This window comes from Dromiciops gliroides, chromosome 3 (assembly GCF_019393635.1).
Source record: "Dromiciops gliroides isolate mDroGli1 chromosome 3, mDroGli1.pri, whole genome shotgun sequence".
NCBI lineage: Eukaryota > Metazoa > Chordata > Mammalia > Microbiotheria > Microbiotheriidae > Dromiciops > Dromiciops gliroides.
Window position 1 is genome coordinate 158,325,047 of NC_057863.1, and position 23,675 is coordinate 158,348,721.

The 23,675-nt window shown below is 41.7% G+C and overlaps 1 protein-coding gene across 1 annotated transcript in view; it reads left to right on the forward strand.

Moving 5' to 3' along the window:
• The window catches only part of UBAC2 (UBA domain containing 2), a 271,053-nt gene extending 265,917 nt beyond the window's left edge, over positions 1–5,136 (forward strand). The window contains exon 9 of the mRNA XM_043995830.1: positions 3,723–5,136. Within this exon, the coding sequence (XP_043851765.1) occupies positions 3,723–3,830 (108 nt within the window). The 3' untranslated portion in view covers positions 3,831–5,136. The remainder of the gene's footprint in view (positions 1–3,722) is intronic.
• The last annotated feature ends 18,539 nt before the right edge of the window (positions 5,137–23,675 follow it).

The window sequence follows — 23,675 nt, forward strand, 5'->3', positions numbered from 1 at the left end:
TTGAGTAAAAACAATCAAAAATGGGTACATTCTGGAAGTAACTAAGATAAAAAGTATGTTGTATTCAGAAACTATTGAGGCAGCAGCAGAACTTTTTTTAGTCCTACTTTTAAGTGATCCTCTTACAAAGGATAATATTCTTAGACACAATTGGTAGGTAGCATTCAGAGCTAAAAATGAAACCGCTTTTATTCTTGAAGATTCTGTAATCCATCATGGGAAACAACATGTACACATAAATACATAAAATATTTTGTTGTTAACGTTTACTCATTTTCAGTCATGTCTGACTTTCTGTGACCCTTTTGGAGTTTTCTAGGCAAAGATACTGGAGTGGTTTGCTGCTTCCTTCTCCAGCTCTTTTTACTGAGGAAACTGAGGCAGACCGGGTAAAGTGACTTGCCCAGGCTCATATAGCCAGGAAGTGTCTGAGGCCAGCTTTGAATTCAGGTGTTCCTGACTCCAGGCCCAGCACTATCCACTGCGCCATTGAGGTACCCACATGAAATAGACATAAAAACAAAATGTAGGGGCAGCTAGGTGGCGTAGTGGATAGAGCACCTGCCCTGGATTCAGGAGGACCTGAGTTCAAATCCAGCCTCAGACACTTGACACTTAACTAGCTGTGTGACCCTGGGCAAGTCACTTAACCCCATTGCCCTGCAAAACAAACAAACAAAAACAAAATGTACATAAAATATGCTCAAAGTAAATATGAGAAGGGAAAAAAAAAAAGTCAATCCAAGGTGATTTCTAGGGAAGGGGGCGCCCCTGTCTGGGGGAAGTCTGAAAAGGCCTCTTGTAGGAGATCGAACTTGAGCTCAATTTTGAGGGAAAGGAGGGATTGGGGGGGGGGGTGATTAAGAATTGTCATCTAGGGGACAGCTAGGTGGCGCAGTGGATAAAGCACCGGCCCTGGATTCAGGAGTACCTGAGTTCAAATCCGGCCTCAGACACTTGACACTTACTAGCTGTGTGACCCTGGGAAAGTCACTTAACCCCCATTGCCCCGCAAAAAAAAAGAAAAGAAAAGAAAAGAAAAGAATTGTCATCTAGGTGGGAGACATACACCTATGCAGAGACCCAGAGGTGGGAGGGAAAGTGTGATGAAAGCGCAGCAGATAGGTCAGTTTGACTCAAAGGTAGAATGCAGGAAGGGAAGTAACACGTAGTAAACCTGGAAATGCCAAGATCATAAAAGAGTTTGAACGCCAACCAGAAGAGTTTGTGTTTGATCTGAGAGGACAAGAGGGAGCCAAGATGACGTGGTCAGACCTGTGTTTCAAGAATTTCACTTTAGCAGCCATGTGGAGGTTGATGTAGAGAGGGCAAAGACTTGAGGGCAAGAAACTTAATTGGAACTGGCTATTACAAGAGTCTAAGCAAGAGGTGGTGACAGCCTGAACTAGGATTGCAGTCTTTCATTAGAAATACATAAGAGGGGCAGCTAGGTGGTGCAGTGGATAGAGCACCAGCCCTGAAGTCAGGAGGACCTGAGTTCAAATCTGGCCTCAGATACTTGACACTAGCTGTGTGACCCTGGGCAAGTCACTTAACCCCCATTGGCCCACCTCCCCCCCCCCAAAAAAAAGAAATACATAAGAAGGTCATTCTTCAGTTTTTCAAAATGGTGTCTTTTGTCATAAAAAAAAAACTAACAGTAACTCAATAAATGTTATTAGATGAATGGCCAGTAAAGGTTACAAAAAATAATGAGAGTGAATGAGCTTTTCAGGCAAATGATGAAAGATATCCATGATCTAAGAGTTCAGAGACAAGGTGTGTCACCAGTAAAACCTTTGTGGACTTTAAAGTATGATGAAATTGCAAAAGTCACCACTTCTTTGTCCTGTGTCAAGTTCAAGATAACCTTTCTTATATAATTTCCTGGTATCCCATTTCTACTTTATCTATGTGTCTGTTTAGTGGTTGTTTCTGTCAGACCTGACTCACTGTCTGCTATTTAAATTTCTTGTATCTCAGGTGTCAGACCTTTAACACCATAGTATAGCTTGAAAATAATAAACCTATGCTAACAGAAGCTTGCTTGGAGCAAGGAAACAATAGGGTGACTGGAATTTTTAATACATGCTAAGTCCTACTGTGTACAGCTGAGTCTTAAAGGAACCAAACATGTGTACATCCCTGCTTTTTTTTTTTTTTTTGGTCCACAACCACCTTGCCCGTGGCATTCTTCTTATATTTTATCTGTTTGTGTTCAAGCTACATCTCCCATATCAGATTATAATATTTGTGGGGGGAGAGGAGTGGAGATCTGCTGTTTTCTGTTTTTATGTATTCATCGTGGCTCTCTGGTGAAAGTAATAAGAAGAATCCATGGCTTTCTCCATTGACATTCAGCAGCTTAAGAAGATGAGAGAAGGGATAGGGTCATTGCACTTTTCCAGGGAATGGGACTCACAGGCGTAGGAGCTGTGGGAAATCTGGGAAGCCAGTGATTCTTGGGTGGTAGGTAATGGAGCATTACAGTGGTAGACCATGTTCTCAAGGCCGGGTGTGCTGGCGAGTGAAGATGGAGTGGCAAAGATGGAGATAACGGCCTCTTTGTGAGCATTTTCCCCTCTCTTTCTGCTGAAGTACAGTATTTCAGACATATTCTGGAATAGATTAAACACTGTAAGCCATTTATATGACACCCCCCCCCAAGTCAAATGGAAACAATTTATGGCTTTTAAAAGTTTTTCATAGCTGAGCCCTCCCCCATCTTCTCATCCCTTTCACACTTTATACCTCTCCATGGACTCTGTGATCCTGCAACACTGGCATCCTTGCTGTTCTTCACACCAGTTACTCCATCACCTGCCCGCACGTCCGCTGGCAGCCCTCCCATGCCTGGAATGCTCCCCCCTCACTTCCACCTCCTACCTTCCGCTTCATTGAAGTGTCAGCCAAAATCCCAACCCACCTTCTGCAGGAAAGTTTTCCTGGTCCCACTCCCTGCACGTGTCTTGTATGGACATAGCTGCTTGTTCACTGTCACCCCACACCGCTGTGAGAACAGGAGCTGCTGGAGGCCCAGCCTTGTTTTGGCCTTTCTTTGTCCCCTAGTGCTTAGCAAAATGCCTTAAGTTTCTTGCTCAACAGGCTTGAGGCTCTAAACACTGTTAGTGATATATATTCACAGGAAAATGAGTTCCAAACACAGAACGCACAGTCATTGGAATGAATGCATTTATACACAGAAAGTGCCTGTGTAAACACAGAAAGCTGTATACATTTCCATCTATGTACCACGTTCTGCTTACCCACCATGGGTTTGGTGCCACTGGCTTCCATTAGTACCTAGTAGAGATACCCTCCCTCTTCTAGTAAGAGCATTGAAAAAGAAAGAAAGTTTTGTAAGAAAATGTGGTTAGTTGTCAACACTGGGACAAATTCTCCTTTCTGTTTAAACCTGTATAAACAGACCATTATAAAATTCTACAAAGTAAAGTTCTTTCTTTGCAGAGATCTCTAAAATACCTGTGTCTTCCCCGCTTCCTCCACTCCCCCTCCTTGTATGGGAAAAATACCTTGTGTATAGTTTACAGCGTATAGAAACATGCCCAATGATTTTCTGGACAGTTAGGATTTCTTCAGTTCCTTTTAACTTTTTCTTTAGTTCCTTTTAATAAATCCGAGTACTAGCCTGTGGGAAAATAGGTCGATTTTTGTCTTTTGCGCACTGATAAAGAGTATTTTTGCATTGCTTTCTATTTCAGGTTGCTCGACTCATGGAGATGGGATTTTCTAGGGTGGACGCCTTGGAGGCCCTGAGAGCTTCAAATAATGACCTTAATGTAGCCACCAACTTCCTACTGCAGCATTGATGAGCCTAAGGAATTTGGCTGATGTGGTTGCTTGATATCTGAGGAACAGAGGCAGCATCCGCCTCCTGGATGACATTGAAAAGTCTTTACCAAATGAATCCAAGGCAACAAAGCCATGTCTACAAAAACTAAGTTATAATGTTGGGTGAAGGGTAGGTATGCCCTGCTGTTCTCATGCCCTTAAACCCCAAGATTGTTATGATTATACTCTCTGAAAATAATTTTGCCATTGAATTAGCTGGCATGTTCTTTTTTATCTTCATTTTGAAAGACTGGGTCTTTTTCTTGGTTTTGGGAATTAACAGTAAAGAATTTGTTACATCTTATGTATACAACGCTGAGAGAGAGTACAAACTTATGCAGCAGCTCAATGCCAAAATGGAGGCTGTTGTAAGACATGCTATTTTTATTTTAGTACATTATCTCACATAATCTTTTGATTTCAATAATAATCTTAAAGGGGAAAGGGAGTAATGTTATTTCAATAAGGACATATCAGATTATTCTTTGTAAAAGTTTTTTTTAATTGTATTATTTTTTCTCAAATTTATTTTTAAGCCTAAAGGGCTGTTCAGGCCACGCCCAATACCACCTGGATACCAGAAGTATGATTTATATATCTATTATAAATTGTATTAACTAGGGACTAACCAGGGGAGAGTAGAAGCACTGAGTCATACACTCCTCATTATTACCAACCCAGGGCAAATTTTCTAGGCCTTTCTCCCCACGTCTTCCAGGAAAAGCTACTCATTAAAAGGGCCTAGAAGAGTCTCTGAAACAATGAAAAAGCTCTGAAAAAAAAGGATCTGGTGTTAACTCTCCCTTGAAAATCCAAAGTAGATCCTTAATGGGGAAGTGATTCAGACCGCAAAAGAATGACAATAAAGCTAAAAAAAAAAAAACCAGCCTAAAGGCATCCAGCCAGGCTCTGCAGATTGAATGACCTGCTGGATCAGAGTACTTTATAGTTGACGTGATGGATTTGTGAATAGACTATCCGTTATTTTCAGGAAGTGGAGGTGAGGAACTCTGGCCCACCTTTTTGGTCTCATTCTTGGGCTAAGCATTTGTTTGCCTGCTGAAAACCTAGACTGATTGTCCCCGGCTGCACCACCAGCATTAGCCTCTGTAGCAGTGTGGCTTCCTGACAGCCACACGGAGATGCTTGGCATCCCAGAGGGTCACCCCAGGGCAGTAGAAAGGATATGGATAGCATTTCAGAATTAGACAACGTTAAGAAGAGAAAACAGAAATCAGGGTTGGAAAGAAAATGAGAATGGAAGGGGAGGGGAGGACTGAAAATGAAGAGGTATCTTTACCAGATACAAAACACGGGGTGGGGGTGGGGGGGAAATGCAACACCATTTGTCATCTGCACAGTGAGCAGAAATGTATCGAATTGATACAAGTTTAGGTATGTGATGCTCATCATAATAAAGTTCAAAATGTTTTACCTTTTTAGTATTTTTCACATAGAATTGACTCCATCTGAAGAAAGCTTCCTCTTAGGCTTTGAAGAATGAAATACAGAAATGTTTGTCAGGCTAACTGTCTCTCTTTGAAAGAGCCTTATGGGAGAAAAGGGTTGGCGAGAGCTCTTGTTCACTCTAGCACTGTCTAGTTAATAGTAGCTATATCCTGAAAGAAGGAAATAAATGTGTTACTAAGGCCAGATTCCAGGGTTCATAAGTATCAGTGCAGTGCCTCCGACCTAGTGGGGCCCAAAGAACTCTGGGCCCCTCTGGCTTAAAGCCCATTAGTCATTAGCAGAATAATAAGAAAAAGTAAAGCTAAGGGAGAGGTCTGAGGCCAAGTCACTGAGCATATTCACATGTGGACAGTACAAAAGCAATCAAGATTCATTTGCAAGGGGCACCCATTTAGTGTTGTACTTCTTTCTCAAAAAAAAAAAGTACAATACGTGTTCACACCGTATGTTCTGTTTGTGCACACAGTCAAAGAATTTATAACCGTTTCATCATAAAAGCAGAAAGAATGTCTCCTCTAAGTTCCCAGCTATCTTAATAAATAAGACTTAACCTGAAAATCAGGATCTTAGAGAATCTGAAGCAACATTATCAACATCTGCACACAAGACTATTTTGGTCAGAACCTATTATTTCATCAATGTAGGGAACTTCCACTTCCATTAATACAGATTGGCAACTCTCATGTGATTCACAGTCTTAGAGTTGCCTTGACCACTGAGAGGGTAAGTGACCCGTACCCACGGTCACACAACTAATCTATTTGGGAGGCAGGACTGAAGCCCTGGTCTTTCTGACTTCAACACCAGCCTTCTCTCTGCCATGTGGATTAATCACACAGTGGTTCTTGTTTGTTTATCGATTGTTACTACATTTCCAGTTCCCACACTTCCCGTTCTCTACCTTAAATAATAAGGCGCTGCCTTCCTTGTTATCCCCTGCGGTTTTGGGGGGGGGTTCCCCTTCTACTCCCAAAGCTTGTGGCCTCAGGATCTTTCTCTTTCTAATCACCTCCAGACTGTAATTCCTCACCCCTGTCTTAATACCAATCCTTCACTTTCCTTCCTGCCATCATGTTGTACACTAAGTAGCTTCTAACACTCACTTTCCCTGTTCTACCCCATCCTTGATAATCAACTTTCCCACCAAATATGGCAAGCTAATCATCTGCTCCAAATAAGCTTAGATTCCAGGGTTTTGAATACAAGAAAATACACGCACACCCACACCTTCCATAAGTTGCAAATCTCCTTCCGGTAGATACATAATCTTTGAGAAAACCCAATTTTCCTCCCACTGTCCTGATTTGTGCCAGAGGGGGGCACCAAAGAGCTATGTTGAGCTACCATTAGGCTCCAGACGAATGCTTGCGGACTGTTGAATGAGTACCATGCTGATTTTCATGCTTAAGTGGGTAGGTTCCGCATTGCCCCAGAGAGAGGCAAAAATCTTGTTAGTGGGTTCACCTGGCCTAAGGGAGAACCTATATCAGTAAAGCCCTGCTTGATAGGAGAGCCCCAGGCAGTGCCTCGGCATAAATTACATTGAAGTTATGAAAGGAATATCAGAACTCTGATTAGTGAACTAAGCCCCAAGTTATGGAAATTTCCAAGTGCCGTGTATACAGCGAAATCACTCTTTAGTACCTGAACTCGGAATCTCTTCCTACAGCAATACTCCTTTCACCTCCATGGGACCGCGTCCTAGAATGTCTTGGAGGGAACTATAGCTCAAGTTTCTTTTACTGGATGTCTCAGGTATTAACTACTATGTATTGAGCAAAAAAAGAGATGATTATCTTCATTCTACATCCCATACCTTTCCCTGGATCTCGGCCCACACAGTGATTTTGAAATAAAAGAAATGGGATTAAATGAGTGTCCTAAAGAGAGATCAGCGTTTCTCATCACAACATTCTGGCTTTGACTAAAGATTTTTCTCTTTCATTCTGTGTCAAAAGTATGTTGGAACAAATATAAGAGCAGTCTGCTCAGACCACTATAACTATACTATAGCTTTTGTTTTTTTAAGCAGCAGGATCTAGGGACCCCAATCCCCCAAAGAGATAGCTTTTGCACTCTGAATTGGAAATTGTGTTATCATCTACCTCCTTTGATCAACAGATTTTCTTCCAAGATTAGCATGCCATTTTAAAATAATAATTGTGTACTCGGGTTAGGGGAGGGGGAGTTGTACAATAATCTCTTCTTATCCTTTAAATACAAGGAAATGTTCAAAGGGATCTATCTATGTGAGCAATAGCTACAGGGCCTGTCTTTTACATTCCAGTTTGGGGCAGGCCAGAACACTCCAGATGTTTGGTCACCCAGGGGCATATTTTGTCCACTGGGTGTTCTGACCTGGAGTATGAATGCCTGTGGCATTTTGGGAGCACCCCAGCATTCGGGTTGGAAGTGTAATAGAGGCAGGCATGGTATGGTTACTCACAAGAGGACTTGAGGAAAGTGCGTCATTCCTGTGATAATGCCCGGGTGGCCAGAACTGTCCTAAGTGAAGACCAGACAAAACTGACGAGAGGGAGGGAGAAGCTCCCCTCTGAGCCCCTTGGGATTTCCTGTAGGGAACCTGGCATCCCTCCCTGGGGTAATTCTCAGCCTTCCCTCTGGAGCACAGGATGGTTTGGACCCAAACTAAGAGGAAACCCCTGTGGCAGCCTCGGGGCAGACTTCACTGCAGCACAGTGAAAGATGAATTGTTAGGTACAATGCATACCAAGGGACTACTTACCCTCCTTTTGTTTCACAGACCCCTTGGGCAGTCTGGTGTAGCCTATGGCCCCTTTGTCAGAATAATGTTTTTAAATACATCAAAATGCATAGGATTTCAAAGGAAACCAATTCCTTTGAAATACAGTTATCCAGGTTTAAAAAAAAAAAACAACCAAATTCATGTGCCCCTCTCCCTCTTCCACTCCCAAGAACCCCTGGTCTAGATTATCCATCTATAGGTACCAAAAGTAGAAAAGCTCCCTCAGATAAATCTGGCCTCGTACCAGCTTTGTACTACTCTGCAGGGACAAGCCCCTTGAGATCTGATTCAGTTCAATGCAATAAGCACTTCAGAAACACCTTCTAGGACAGGGCACTTGCTTTGGTCATACGGACAAAACAGATCCTGGCACTGTGCTCAAGCATTATCTTGCCACCTTCCAAGAGGCTCCTGGCCAGATCTATGTCTAATATATAAGTAAATGCCAAGTATATACAAAGCCATAGCGAATGATTTAAAGGGTTAGCAATCATGATGGGACTTATCAAGTCTTTGTGAGGCTAGGAAAGCAAGTGAGAAACAGATTGCAGAAGGCTTTAAATGCTAGGCTGAGGACTGTACACTATACCCACTGGGGAGTTTGGAAGTGAGGGAAGGGGCAAGGAGTGGACGTGGTCACATCCTTGTTTAGGATTATTTGGTAGCTGATTAAGTTTGCCATCGGGCGTTAAAACCTCTACTTCTTCCCAAGAGCCTAGAGCCTCATTTTATGCTTTTGAAGGCTGTTCAAGGGTTTTCTGTGTAACAGGATTAGAAATGTAAACCCATGGGGAACATGGTAGATTTGATTCTTTACTCATTAAAATCTCTTAACAGTATGGCAATATTCATCAGGATACAATAGAATGGTAAACAGAAATGTTAGAGCATAGCTAAGAAATGGTCCACCAGCCCGATACTGTCTATGCAGCTTTATTCATGGGGCAACTTATAAACTCCGCATCTTTGTTCTTTATGAAATGCAAGTTTTCTCTCTAGATAAAGCTTCCAGGATTGTGAAGCTGTTTTCAAAAGGTATCAAACTGCTAAATGTCTTCAGCCCAAAGTTCAGTGGATGCATCTTAACTCCTCAAGAGGCAGGACCTCATTGCATTTAGATTCTCACATACATGTCTGTGGTGTTTTGTGCCTATTGATGCCTTAATGACCTATTTAAAAGGGGGGAAAGCAGTTATTTTGTTAAAATTAAGCAAACAACTGAACTGAAAAAGCCAAATCCTGGATGAGCTACAAGAAATTCCCTGACCCACTTCCTAGGTAGAGTTATGACAATGTTGTTTGTGTTCTCGATGAACTAATTGTGACTAGAACAATGGTTTGGTAAAAGAAAGTTAAAACACATCATCCCGTCTCAGTGTGTCTTATTTCTAATGTTGGTGTAAGTTTGCATGTCATATTTGGGAAATTTACTTCTTTAAAGGGTCTTGTAGCCACTTTTGGGATGATAGGGAAGAGTGCCCATCTTACAGCATTTGCAGAATGTATCCATTAAGTTAGGTTCCCCCCACACCCCCCCACACATGCATAGCTCAGACAGATGGTCAGTGCCCTGGTCTGTCTTTCCAGTTCCTCATTTGTTTCCAAGGGAACTGGTGCTCTGTTGGATCTGGGATGCAACTGACAACCTATGTGCTAATGGGCAAGGCTCTTCACCCTCCTTTGAAGGTCTCAGCTGCCTCATCTGTAAAGGAAGAGGTTGAACATCAGGGTTCTTCACCTTTTGTGTGTGTCGAGACCCCTTTGGCACTCAACTGAAACCTGTGGGCCCTTCTCAGAACAATGTGTTTAAATAATTCAAGGAAATGCTGCATTTCTGTCAGAGACTAGTAAAAAAATGATCATTTTTTTTTTCCTCATCCAAATTCACAACCCCCTTGAAATCTATTTATGGACCAGTTTGTTCTAGGTTAAGAGCCCTTGAACATAATGGCTAAAGTCCCTTTCGAGCCCCAAATCCTAACCCAGGATCCTAAATTAGGCTCAAGAAAGCCAGCATGCACTCAGTGGACATATACACTCAGGCCAGGCCCTGACCCCAGAAAGTTCTGGAGAGAGGGAAGGGATTCCAAGAACCTCTCTGCATGGACTCTGATATTGTCCACAGAAACCCAGGAAGATGACTGGTAAGAACCTCCTCCCTCACGTGTCAGACCGAAAACTCCTCCTCCATCTTCCTCCAGACCCAGGGTTTGTCCCACAATGATTTCTTCCGCTCAAGACTTATCTTTCCAGCAAGGTCGTGGAGAGCACCTGTCCCTGCTCTGATGTAGGGGATACAATTTAAACATAACCCCTGATTGTTAAGAGGAGCAGGAATACAAAAGCAGCCAGGAGCCACTACAATGGAAAGGGTTTTCTTATAAGAGTTGAACCCACTGACTTTATGAAAGATCCTATCCATGGGGAGATTATTACCCACATTCCAAAGTTGACAACAGAAGGGTCCCATGAGAATTTCCAAAGCACTGGGTTTAGAGAGGACTTAGAAGGGCCTGTCTAACCTCAGAAAAGCAAATCCTGCCTCAGCTGGGTGACTGGGCAAGTCTCTTAAAACCTTCAGTTTCTGGGTCCTCATCTGGAAAATAAAGATGATAGTAATAACATTCACAAGGTGTCAAATGAGGTCATATAAAGCACTTGGTAAACCTTAATGGGCTGTGTCAATGCTAGCTATTTACAAATACTTTCTAAATAGCAGGTGGTTATGTATAGTATACCAAGGCTGTCTGCCTCCTTGTATACTCTCAGTTCTCTAGAAAGCCTCAAAAACTGCTCCAAATTTGATCCACTGAATGAAAATGCTTCACTATTGGCAAATATTAAAATGAGAGAATCTTTTCTTGCGGTGTGCCCCCCCAACTCTACTAGAAGCTTAAACATGGAAAGCCAAGGAATCCAAACTCCAGAGCCATTTGCCCCAAGTTACCCACTCCTTGCTATACATAAAGAAGTGAGATTAAAAACACAATCAGCCACAAAGACCCATTCTATCTGGCTTCTTGAAATAAACTATTTTAGCACCTTTATTTGCTCTGTCTTGGCCTGGTCCCCATCTCTTCCGTCCCCTGCAGAATTTCTATGCTTAATGGAGCACTCCCCATATGTGGGCCACCAGAAAAATTAGCTGAGATACAAATCTGTCTGGGTCAGTACCTTCTCAAAATATAACTCACAGGGGGCGGCTAGGTGGCGCAGTGGATAAAGCACCGGCCCTGGAGTCAGGAGTACCTGAGTTCAAATCCGGCCTCAGACACTTGACACTTACTAGCTGTGTGACCCTGGGCAAGTCACTTAACCCCCATTGCCCCACAAAAAAAAAAAAAATTATATATATATAAAACTCACAGGCCCCCAGCAATGTGTTGGGTTTTTTGCCAATCAGCCAGGAGATACATTATTTAAAAATAAAACATTTCATTAATAAGGTAGCAAGACTAGGTCCTCCTATGCTCACATGGGATACTTTCGCAGGTTACCATATTACCAGTGGGAGATGACATACCTGCAGAGAAAATGGAGGGTGCATATGGTCACAGAATATGCCTGAAGAGCATATGCTAGGTGGTCATGGGACCAAGACATATTGATGGCAAACAAACAGGAACATGGGTGGTCAGGGCAATTTGCATCAATGTTACTGTAAGCTTGCTGGTGATGCCATCATACTTCTTTCAGGCGGGCAGTGCAGCTCTGTTTTCTGCTTGGTGTTTATTATCTCTGTGCTGGGTTTCATGTCTACAGCAGGTATTGTGAAACCAATGCTGGTTTCATGCTCACCCATATCTGCTCCCATCTACTAAGTTATTGTGCTCCAAAGCCACCTGCTGGTTCTCTTCTCTACTATAGGTATGATGCTTAGAAGGCGCCTTTTCTAAAAAAGATGGGCTGGGTTCTTTTTGTCCACAACTGAGACTGTGAACCACCACACCCTCACCTAGCTGAGTGAGGGTAGCTGAACAAAAACCAGCCAGGCCCATGCTAAGATTAGGTATCTTCTTTTGACCCTGTAGCTGGTACTGATTTAAAGCCCAGTGTACTAGACAACTATTTGATTTAGGGTTAAAAAAAATCATTTGTAAATGCCATTTAAATTCTTTTTTTGTTTTTGGTGGCGCTATGAGAGTTAAGTGACTTGCCCGGGGTCACACAGCTGTTAAGTATCAAGTGTCTGAGGCTGGATTTGAACTCAGTTCCTCCTTAATCCGGGGCCCATGCTTTATCCACTGTGCCACCTAGCTGCCCCCCCTTTTAACTTCTGATGAGGGGTTGTGATCATAAAAACTCATTCTGAGGATTCTGCCCTGCCAAGAAATCCTACTGCATGTGGTCTAGGAGTAAGAAATCTAAATTATTCCTAAGATCCTCTTCGATTAACATGGAGATCTATCTAAGCAGGAACAAAAGCTAACCAGAGAGGCAAGGGCATTGCCCTCCACCCTCCTGGCCCACATTCCTGATTTCATTATGTATATCTGTCACCACTAAGAGCAACCAAAACCAACCGTGACTTTTGATCGCCGGTCTTTCAACTCCAAATCCAATAATCTCTCCACTATGTCATGTAGCTGTTTTCTTTGGCATAAATTGATGGTGTTGGAGCTGAGAGAACACTGTGACATGGTGGAGAGTGAGCTGAACTCAGAGCCAAGGAACCTTCACGTTTTACCTCTGAAATATGGCCTGTATACAGAACCTCTCAGTCCTCTAGACAACTTTTCAAAGACTATCAATTTCAGGGGAGATGCTGATTTGAATTGTTAGAGGGAATTTCCTCACCTAGTCATTTTCCATGTACCAATGAAATAATAAACCCAGTCCCTGTCTCACACATTATTTATTTTAATTTTTTAATTTTTTTTTTTTTTTTTAGTGAGGCAATTGGGGTTAAGTGACTTGCCCAGGGTCACACAGCTAGTAAGTGTTAAGTGTCTGAGGCCGGATTTGAACTCAGGTCCTCCTGACTCCAGGGCCGGTGCTCTATCCACTGCGCCATCTAGCTGCCCCTCACACATTATTTATGTAGAACTGTTGTTGTCCTTCTCAAAGAGGACCATGACATCAGGATGATGTCATGACTTGCACTGACTTGGATTTAAGTGAGGCAGCGCTGTGCAAAGTCACCAACCTCACTCTCTCCTCCAGAGCCATTTGGGTTCAGCAGCAAGATACATATCAGGATGACTGGAGATGGTCCCAGATGTTTAAGGCAAATGGGGTTAAGTGACTTGCCCAGGGTCACACAGCTATAAGTGTCTGAGGTGAGATTTTAACTCAGGCTCTCCCAATTTCAAGGTCAGTGCTCTATCCCCTGTACCACCTAGCTGCCCAGGTGAAATTCCAAGAGGCAGAGATAAAGAGGGATTGTATCCCAGACATGACAGCCAGCCAACAGAAAGACAGGGTGAGAAAGAGCATTTGACTGGAAGACAATGCAGGAACTAGGAATGTATAATAACATATAAAAGGTTAAGTTGAGACCAGGTTATAAAAGGCTTTAAAAGCCAAACAGAGGAATTTGTAGTTGATGTTAGAGACAACCAGAAACCATTAGAGTCTATCATGTCAAAGAGAGAGACATAGTCTCTATACACTCTATGAAAATCACTGGCAACTTTCCATAGGATGCATTGGACGGGGAAGAAACTTGAAGCAGGAAAGACAACCAGGAGACAACTTCAGTAAGTCCAGGCAAGGGGAGATGAGGGTATAAAAGGGGGTGATGGCCAGTTGAGTGGAAAGAAGGGTTGAATACTAGAGATGTTATGGAGGTAGAAGCCACAAGGCAAGGGAAAGTGGAGAGCCAAGCACAATGCCAACCTTTCAAATCTCACTGACCTCAAGGATGGTGGTGCTCTCAGTAGAAATAGGGAAGTTTGGAAAAGGGATAGGTTTTTTTAGGGAAAGGATAATGAATTCTATCCTGTGCCTGATAAGCTTGAGATGCCCATGAGAGATCCACTTGGAAAATATAACATTGACAGTTGGAAATGCAGGAGTGGAGCTGAATATGTAGATTTAGAAGTCATCTGCATAGAGATGATAATTAAACTCCTGGAAGCTAATGAGGTCACTAAGGAGAGTAAAGAGAAAGTCTAGAAGAGGATCCAGGAAAGAAGCTTGGGGGAAATTCCATAACTAGGGGGCATGTTATGGGTGATGAAGCAGCCAAAGGAGACGGGACGCAGTGGTCATACGGGTAGGAGGGAAGAACCAAAAGAAGAGAGAACATCCCCATTGCCAAATGCTTCAGAGAGGTTAGGAGGGCTGGAGAAAAGTCCACAGCATTCAGGAAGTAGATGGCTGGTAATATTGGAGATCATTAAGTGGATAAGAGAGATGGTATCAGAGCAGTTTTAGCTGAGTAAGGAGGTTACAATCCAGATTGCAGAGGGCTGAGTGGAGGGAGAGGAAATGGAGAGAGGGAGAGGAAGTGAGTAAGAGGAGAGGAAATCCAACTGCCCGCCCCACACAGGAATACCCTCCACAATGGCCCTCACAGGTGCTCACACAGTTCCTTCTTAAACACTTCCTGTGATACAGAGCTCACCACCTTTAGCCAGGACTCATCTTGTGCTAATACAGTCATCTGGTAGTTCTTTTCCCTTAGGAGCTTCCTTGTCCATTGCCCTGACAAGGAAAGAGATGGGAGTAAGCATTTATTAAATCCCTACTATGGGGGCAGCTAGGTGGCACAGTGGATAAAGCACCAGCCCTGGATTCAGGAGTACCCGAGTTCAAATCCGGCCTCAGACACTTGACACTTAAGTAGCTGTGTGACCCTGGGCAAGTCACTTAACCCCCATTCCCCCACAAAACCAAAAAAAAATCCCTACTATGTGCCAGGCACTGTACTTAGCATTTTATAAATATTATCTCATTTGATTCTCACAACAACCCTGCAAGGTAAGTGCTATTATTATTCCCTTTTTGTTGTTGTTGTTGTTGTTGTTTGCAAGGCAATGAGAGTTAATGGCTTGCCTAAGGTCACACAGCCAGTAAGTGTCAGGTGTCTAAAGCATTATTCCCTTTTTATAGACAAGAAATCTGAAACAGAGCCAGGTGAAATGGCTTGAGCAGAGATTCACTTTTCCTCTACTCAAGAACTCCCTGGGGCATATTTTGTATTTTCTAGTGCTTTTCATGTCATTTCAGTAAGTAATTATATTTTCATAATATGAGAACTCCTTTATTTTAATTTTTTTAATCATAAAAGTATTTTATTACTTTCTAGTTACATGTACAGATAGTTTTCGACATTTGTTTTTATAAGATTTCTAGTTATAAAGTTTTCTCTCTCCCCCCTCCCCAAGACAGCAAGCAATCTGATATAGGTTATATATGTACAATCACATTAAACATATTTCTGCATTAGTCATGCTGTGAAAGAAGAATCAGAGCAAAAGGGAAAAACCTCAAAAAAAAATAGAAATAGTATGGTTCAATATGCATCTAGATGCCACAGTTCTTTTTCCTGGATTTGGAGAGCATTTTCCATCATGAGCCCTTTGGAACTATCTTGGACCATTGTATTGCTGAGAAGAGTCAGGTCTATCACAGTTTATCAACACACAATGTTGTTGATGCTGTGTACAATGGTCTCCTGGTTCTTCTCATCTCACTCAGCATCAGTTCATGTAAGTCCTTCCAGGTTTCTCTGAAATCTGCCTGCTCATCATTTCCTTCAGCACAATAGTATTCCATTACATTCATATACCACAACTTGTTCAGACATTCCCCAGTTAATGGACATCCCCTCAATTTCCAATTCCTTGCCACCACAAAAAGAGCAGCTATAAATATTTTTGTACATGTGGGTCTTTTTCCATTTTATTTGATCTCTTTGGGAAAAAGACCTAATAGTGGTATTGCAGGGTCAAAGGGTATGCACAGCTTTATAGCCCTTTGGGCATAGTTCCAAATTGCCCTCCAGAATGTTTGGATAAATTCACAGCTCCACCAACAATGTATTAGTGTTCCAATTTTTCTACAGCTTCTCCAACATTTATTATTTTCCTTTTATGTCATATTAGCCAATCTGATAGGTGTGAGGTGGTACCTAAGAGTTGCTTTAATTTGCATTTCTCTGATCAATAGTGATTTAGAGCATTTTTTCATATGGCAATAGATAGCTTTGATTTCTTCATCAGAAAACCATTTCTCAATTGGGGAATGACTTGGATTCTTATAAATTTGATTTAATTCCTGATATATTTTAGCAATGAGGCCTTTATCAGAAATATTGGCAATAAAAATTGTTCCCCAGCTTTCTGCTTCCCTTCTAATTTTGGATGCATAACTTCTGTTTGTGCAAAACCTTTTTAATTTAATGTAATCAAAATCATCCATTTTGCATTTTGTAACATTCTCTATCTCTTGTTTGGTCATAAACTGTTCTCCTTTCTATAAATCTGAGAGGTAAACTATTCCTTCTTCTCCTAATTTACCTATGGTATCACCTTTTATGTCTAAATAATGTACCCATATTGACCTTATTTTAGTATAAGGTGTAAGATGTTGGTCTATGCCTAGTTTCTGCCATACTATCTTCCAGTTTTTCCAGCAGTTTTTGTCAAATACTGACTTCCTTTCCCAGAAGTTGGAGTCTTTGGGTTTATCAAACAGTACATTACAAAAGTCATTTACTACTGTGCCTCCTGTGCCTAACCTATTCCATTGATCTTCCACTCTATTTCTTAGCCAGTACCAAATAGTTTTGATGACTGCCGCTTTATAGTAAAGCTTCAGATTTGGTACAGCTAGCCCACCTTCCTGTGCATTTTTTTCAATAGTTCCCTGATATTCTTGCCCTTTTGTTCTTCCAGATGAATTTTGTTATTATTTTTTCTAGCTCTATAAAATAATTTTTAGGTAGTCTGATTGGTATGGCACTGAATAAGTAAATTAATTTAGGTAGAAATATGAGAACTCTTTTAACACATATCTGTGTTTCCTGAAGTATTTCTACCCATGGGAGCAACTTTTTTTTAATAATAAACATTTTTTTTAAGTTTTTAGTTTCAACTTTTATCCATTATTCCCTTATCCCTCCCCTCCCCCTTATCCCTGAGGTGGTAAGCAATCAGATATAGGTTATATATGTGCAATTATGTAAAACATTACCATAGGGACAGCTAGGTGGCGCAGTGGATAGAGCACCGGCCCTGGAGTCAGGAGAACCTGAGTTCAAATCCAGCCTCAGATACTTAATACTTACTAGCTGTGTGACCCTGGGCAAGTCACTTAACCCCAATTGCCTTACTAAACAAAACAAAAAACCCATTACCATATTAGTCATTTTGTATAAGAAAACTTGAATAAAAGGGGAAAAAAGGAAAGACAGTGAAAAATAGCACACTTCAGTCTGTGTTCCATCAATGTCAGTTCTTTCCTTGGAGGTGGATGGTATGCTTCATCATTAGTCTTTTGGGATTGATTGTTTTGGATCCTTGTATTACTGAGAACAGTTGTCATTCACAGTTCTTCAAACAATATTGCTGTCTCTGTCTCTGTGTACAACATTCTCCTGATTCTTCACTATACATCAGTTCATACAAGTCTTTCCAGGACTTTCTGAAATCATCCTACTTGTCATTTCTTTTTTTTTTTTTTTAAGTGAGGCAATGAGGGTTAAGTGACTTGCCCAGGGTTACACAGCTAGTAAGTGTCAAGTGTCTGAGGACTGATTTGAACTCAGGTCCTCCTGAATCCGGGGCCAGTGCCTTATCCACTGCACCACCTAGCTGCCACCTGAGTGAAGTTTTTAATAACAAAGTGTACCCCACAAAAATTCTGTGAGGATGTATCATCACCATTCTTCTTATGGCAGACTTGTAATTTCTTTGTTATAAGGAAATTCCCTCTGCAAACACAGATTTGCACCTGCTCCATGATTTAGAGAGATGCTTGGAGGACAGACAGATTAAGTTAATTAGCAAGAGTCACAAAGCCAGTACATTAGCAACCTCCCAGCTGCTTGCTTTATGCCACTTTGTACAAGCAAGGAAACAGGTCCAGATGTCGGACGACTCAACCAGAGTCACAAAGCTAATAAAAAGTAGCATACTTGGGGCTAAAACCTATCTCTCTTTTTTTTTTTTGCGGGGCAATGGGGGTTAAGTGACTTGCCCAGGGTCACACAGCTAGTAAGTGTCAAGTGTTTGAGGCTGGAAGGACTTACATGAACTGATGCTGAGTGAGATGAGAAGAACCAGGAGACCATTGTACACAGCATCAACAACATTGTGTGTTGATAAGGGCAGGTACTTTATCCACTGTGCCACCTAGCCGCCCCCTAAAACCTATATCTCTTGACTCCAACCATAGCATTGAAAGATAGAGGTAAATTATCAATAGATTGCTCGATCAAGCTGAATGAATGGATGGATGGTTGGATGCATGGATGGATAGATGGGTGGATAGATGGATGGAGGATAGATAGGTAAATAGAGAATGAATGGAGATTTATATAGATAGGTAGATAAATAGATATACAGTTATCCCTTCCACATCTCAGGGGTTAGGGGTATGGCACCCCTGCAATCTGGAAAATCCACACAAAATTTTTTGGCCTTCCCTTTGTACCATAACAATCTGAATTTTTATGGTATTAAAGGATAAAATATTTTTATATTATACAATACTATACATATATTTTATACATTCCTGAATTTCTAAACTTTTTCTGTGTCATCTGCACCTTCTCCAAAACTCCCCCAAACTTCGCATTTAATTTCTTATGCTGACCCACAATATATCGAAACTGTGATGGGAAAAGTCATGAGGTGGAAGGGATAACTGGATAGATAGATAGATATAGATAGATAGATAGATAGATAGATAGATAGATAGATAGATAGATAGATAGAAAGATAGAAAGATAGAAATACTAAAATATGATAAAGCCCCTTTGTTAAAACGGGTTTTACTCTACTTGGTTTTTGTTTTGTTTGGGGTTTTTTTTGTGAGGCAATTGGGGTTAAGTGACTTGCCCAGGGTCACACAGCTAGTAAGTGTTAAGTGTCTGAGGCCAGATTTGAACTGAGGTACTCCTGACTCCAGGGCCGGTGCTCTATCCACTGAGCCATCTAGCTGCCCCTCTACTTGGTTTTCAAAAAGTAGGGAATAGTACAGGGATATGTGGGTGGAGAAGGAATAGGGTTAGGAACTGGATTTGTCATTTCATTGGCTTAGAGAACTCCCACATAAGTAAATTCCCTCTACCAATGCAAGTCAACACCTTCTCTGCAATTTATAATCTCATATAATTGCCTGGAACACTGGGAGATTAGGTAATTTGACCAGTCACAAAGCCAGTATGTCCAGAATAAACTAGACTATTGCAAATGATTACCAAGGTCAAAGAATGTCATTGAACTGAGACCTATTCAAAAGAACAATAGGGGCAGCTAGATGGCTCAGTGGATAGAGCACCGGCCCTGGATTCAGAAGTACCTGAGTTCAAATCCGGCCTCAGACACTTAACACTTACTAGCTGTGTGACTCTGGGCAAGTCACTTAACCCCAATTGCCCCGCCAAAAAAAAAAAAAAAAAGAACAATAGATTATCTTTCATTTCCTCTCTTTTCATTCCCACTTTCGGGTCAAGTTAAGGTAGTTCAAAGGCAATAGAAAGTTTGGGGTTGAAAACCATCTCCCCAAACAATTGTGAGGAAAATAATGCTATTTTTGGTTATTTGATTGGTGCAATAAATGTGTGAGGTGAATACGAGTCACCTTCTCCACATCTCCCTTATTGTTATCTGCTGTCCTTCACAACATATTTGGGGAAGTGAAAAGAGCTAAATTTAGGGTTAGAGAATCTACATTCAAATTCCAACTCTGCTACTTATGGGCAAATAATTTGTCCTGCCTGGGCCTCAGTTTCCTCCTTTGTAAAATGTAAAAATCTCTAAAGTAGCTACCCTCTAAGGTCCTTTTCTAGCTGTAAATCTATGAATGCATTGCCAACATCTGCAAATGATTTCAGTCTCTCACTGAATCACAGAATTTCTAAGTTAGAAGACATCTTAGAGGTTATTCAGTGCTACCCATTTCCAATCAAGTGTACCCAACAAGCAATCATGAATTTTTGGTTTGAAGGCCATTAATAAGAAGTGACCCATTGCCTCCCAAATTAGTGCACTCTACTTTTGAATAGTCCTGGTTAGGAGGTTAGAGAAGGTAGATGGTGCAGTGGGGATAGAGCAACAGGCTTGGAGTCAGGAACACTCCTCTTCCTGAGTTCAAACTTGACCCTGAACAAGTCACTTAACCCTCTTTGCCTCAATTTCCTCATCTGGAAAATGAACTGGAGAAGGAAATGGCAAACCACTCCAGTATCTTTACCAAGAAAACCCCAAATGGGGTCATGAAGGGTTGGACACAACCAAAATGACTGAACAACAAAATCCATTTTTGTAGCTGAGGAACTGAAGCAGATAGGGATTAAGTGATTTGCCAGGGATCACACAACTAATAAGTGTCTAAAGCTGGATTTGAACTTAGATATTCCTGACTCCAGGCACTGCACCCCCTATCTGCCCCATCAATTTTGTAATCAACTGCCAAAAAATAATTGAATTCTCCAGCTCAAGTCTTTCTTCTTTTCCTTTTCCTTAGTTCCTTCACCTTCTTTGATTAGGCATTATGTATATATGTATGTGTAAATATGTGTGTTGTATGTATATGTGTATCGTATGTGTGTATGTCTGTGTTTGTGTGTATGTGTATCTGTGTATCTGTGTCTGTGTTTATATGTCTGTGTGTATGTGTTTATGTGTATGTGTGTGTATGTGTATGTGTATGTGTATGTGTAGGTGCATGTGCATCTGCATGTGTGTATATGAACATATTTCTACATATATTCCTACACAAACACACATACAGAGTGAGAGCCAATGTGGTATAATGCAGAGGCTTTTAACCTGTGGTTTCTAAACTTGTTATTTTAATATTTGATAAAATAATATTATATCTAACAAAATATTTAATATTTTGATAAAATATTATATACCATAATGTTGTTTTAATGTTTTTATAAAATAATATTACATATAACACATCACATATAAAAGGCTGTGTATATCATAACATATTTTATTACATATACATATGCACATCCGCATATACATATACATATTCCACATGTGAGGAAATAATTATTAATAATGAATTTCTTGGGGGGGGGCCAGAGATCAGTTTGTCATCCCCGCCCCCCAAAGTTCAGCTCTCGTCTGGAAGAAGCCCAAGGAGCAGGGGAAATGGAGATTGATTCTTTTGTTTAGCTAGGTGAAGAACTACACCTAGACACTGGAATTTGCCCTTTTGCATACTTTCTAAAACACTCTCAAGCCATGTCAATCAATGGAGCTGAATGATGATATAACCAATTGGCTTAGATCAATGTGTAGTGACCCGCCTCTATGTAAGGAGGATAAAACCCTTGGCCATACCAGGGTCTCTCTTTTTGCCCTCTCTTGCCCCTCTCTCTGACCTCCCTCTAGCTTGATGCGTGCTCTTCCTCTTAGGACCATGTAGGTTTGAAGACCTGAGACTATGAGAAGTTGGAGACATGGGGTCAATTCTTTACTGGTATATATGATATTAATTAATAATAAATGCTTATGGCCAGAATGGGTGCAATAGCAATGAATAAATAACAATCAATTAATTTTGAAAACAGTTTAGGACAATAATTTTAAAAACACACAATTGTTTTCATTTGTAATCCTATGTATTTTATTTTGTGCAATTAAAAACACTGTTTTGAGAAAGGTCTTTTGGCTTCACCAGGATGCCAAGGGGATCCATGAAACAAAACAAAACAAAAACGGTTAAGAATCCCTGGATGGATAGAAAAGCTGGCTTTTGGTGCCTTGAAGACCTGGCTGTGTGACTTTGGACAAGTCCTTTAACCCCTCAGTAGCCCCAGGGAACTGTCTAAGACTTTCACCCAAGAGCTGGTTCTGATCCATAATGGTAGAGGAAATAGCCACTTCAGGATTTCCCAATAACAATGAAGTCTGAGGTCCACTGTGTGACCCTGGGCAAGTCACTTAACCCTCAAAACAAAAAACAAAGAAATCAGAGGTTCAGTCCAAAAATAAATAAATGAAAGTTTATTCCTAATAGTAAGCACAGTGCTGTGGCAGCTTAGAGAAGGGGCACAGACTCTTCTACTGGGGTCTGGGTCTTCCTCCTATTGTGATGAGAATGAATCACGGTATCCCTGCCAGAAAGCTGGAAGGGGAAACCTCTCTAGTACAATCCCTTCATTTTATAGATGACACAATAGGGACCCCGAGAATTTAAGTGATTCACCCAAGGCCACCTAGGCTGTGTCAAAGAAGAGAGATGAAATCAAGTCTTCTGATTTGTTGAGCCAGCATTCTCTCCTTACTGCCTTACTGCCTCCCTCCCCTGTGAGTGTTCATGGGGTTCTGTCCCTTTCCGCAGTACAGTTGTGGTGCTGCTCCCTAGCACACACACTTTGCTCAAATGTGGAGAGTGAGCCTCAGTGAAACTGCAGCATGCTGAGCCATCTCCTCAGAAACGGTTATCTGTCTAAGCCTTCGAAGAAAGATGTAGAGCCAAGGAAGGAGCTTTCTATCCTCAATTAAAGGCTGCCCTTCCCACTAATCCATTTGGGTTTTTTGTTTGTTTTTTAGTGAGGCAATTGGGGTTAAGTGACTTGCCCAGGGTCACACAGCTAGTAAGTGTTAAGTGTCTGAGGCTGGATTTGAACTCAGGTCCTCCTGACTCCAGGACCAGTGCTCTATTCACTACACCACCTAGCTGCCCCCTCCATTAATCCATTTGTTATGGGCCCAGAGCACCTCAGAAGTTCTCTGGGGTACATCGAAGAATCTTCTCCTTGACAAACTAAACCAAAGGACAGACACACCTAAGAGTTAAGTGGAACCTGATCAGGACTGAGCTAGCCCCAGGACCCCCACCCTTCATTCTAGTCTCCCTCACCCCAGGGGAGATAAATTTGGGTGTGGCTGCTGCCTTTGAGCTGGGAGGAGGAGAGAGATGGCTTGAGAGATCTGCAGCCACCCCTCACCCAAGTCCCCCAGTCACCACCAGTGGGGGATGGTTCTCCCTCAATAAGGGAACTTTCCACAGTCAGACGATCACCTCATCGGACCACCATCAGACCTCTATAAAAGTATCTGCCGTGTGACCCTGGGCAAGTCATTTAACCCCAATTGCCTCACTTTAAAAAAGAAAAAAAAGTATCTGTCTGTCTCCTGCTCGAGGAGATAGGTATCTCAGAACCACGCCTCTGTGCCATGCCTTCTCCTGAAGAGAAGTCCAAGGATTTCTCTCTTGGCTTCCTTTCCCCAGCCCCTAAACAAACTATCTTATTCTATTGGTTTTGTGTGCAAGAGGGTGTAATTCTTTAAAGAGGAATTCCTAAGGACCCCAAACCCCTACCCCTATTCCAAACCCCCTACCCTATTTTCCCAGTGACACATTCACTCTTCGTTGTTGTTCAGTTGTTTCAGTCATGTTCGACTCTTCATGACCCCATTTGGGGTTTTCTTGGCAGAGATACTGGAGT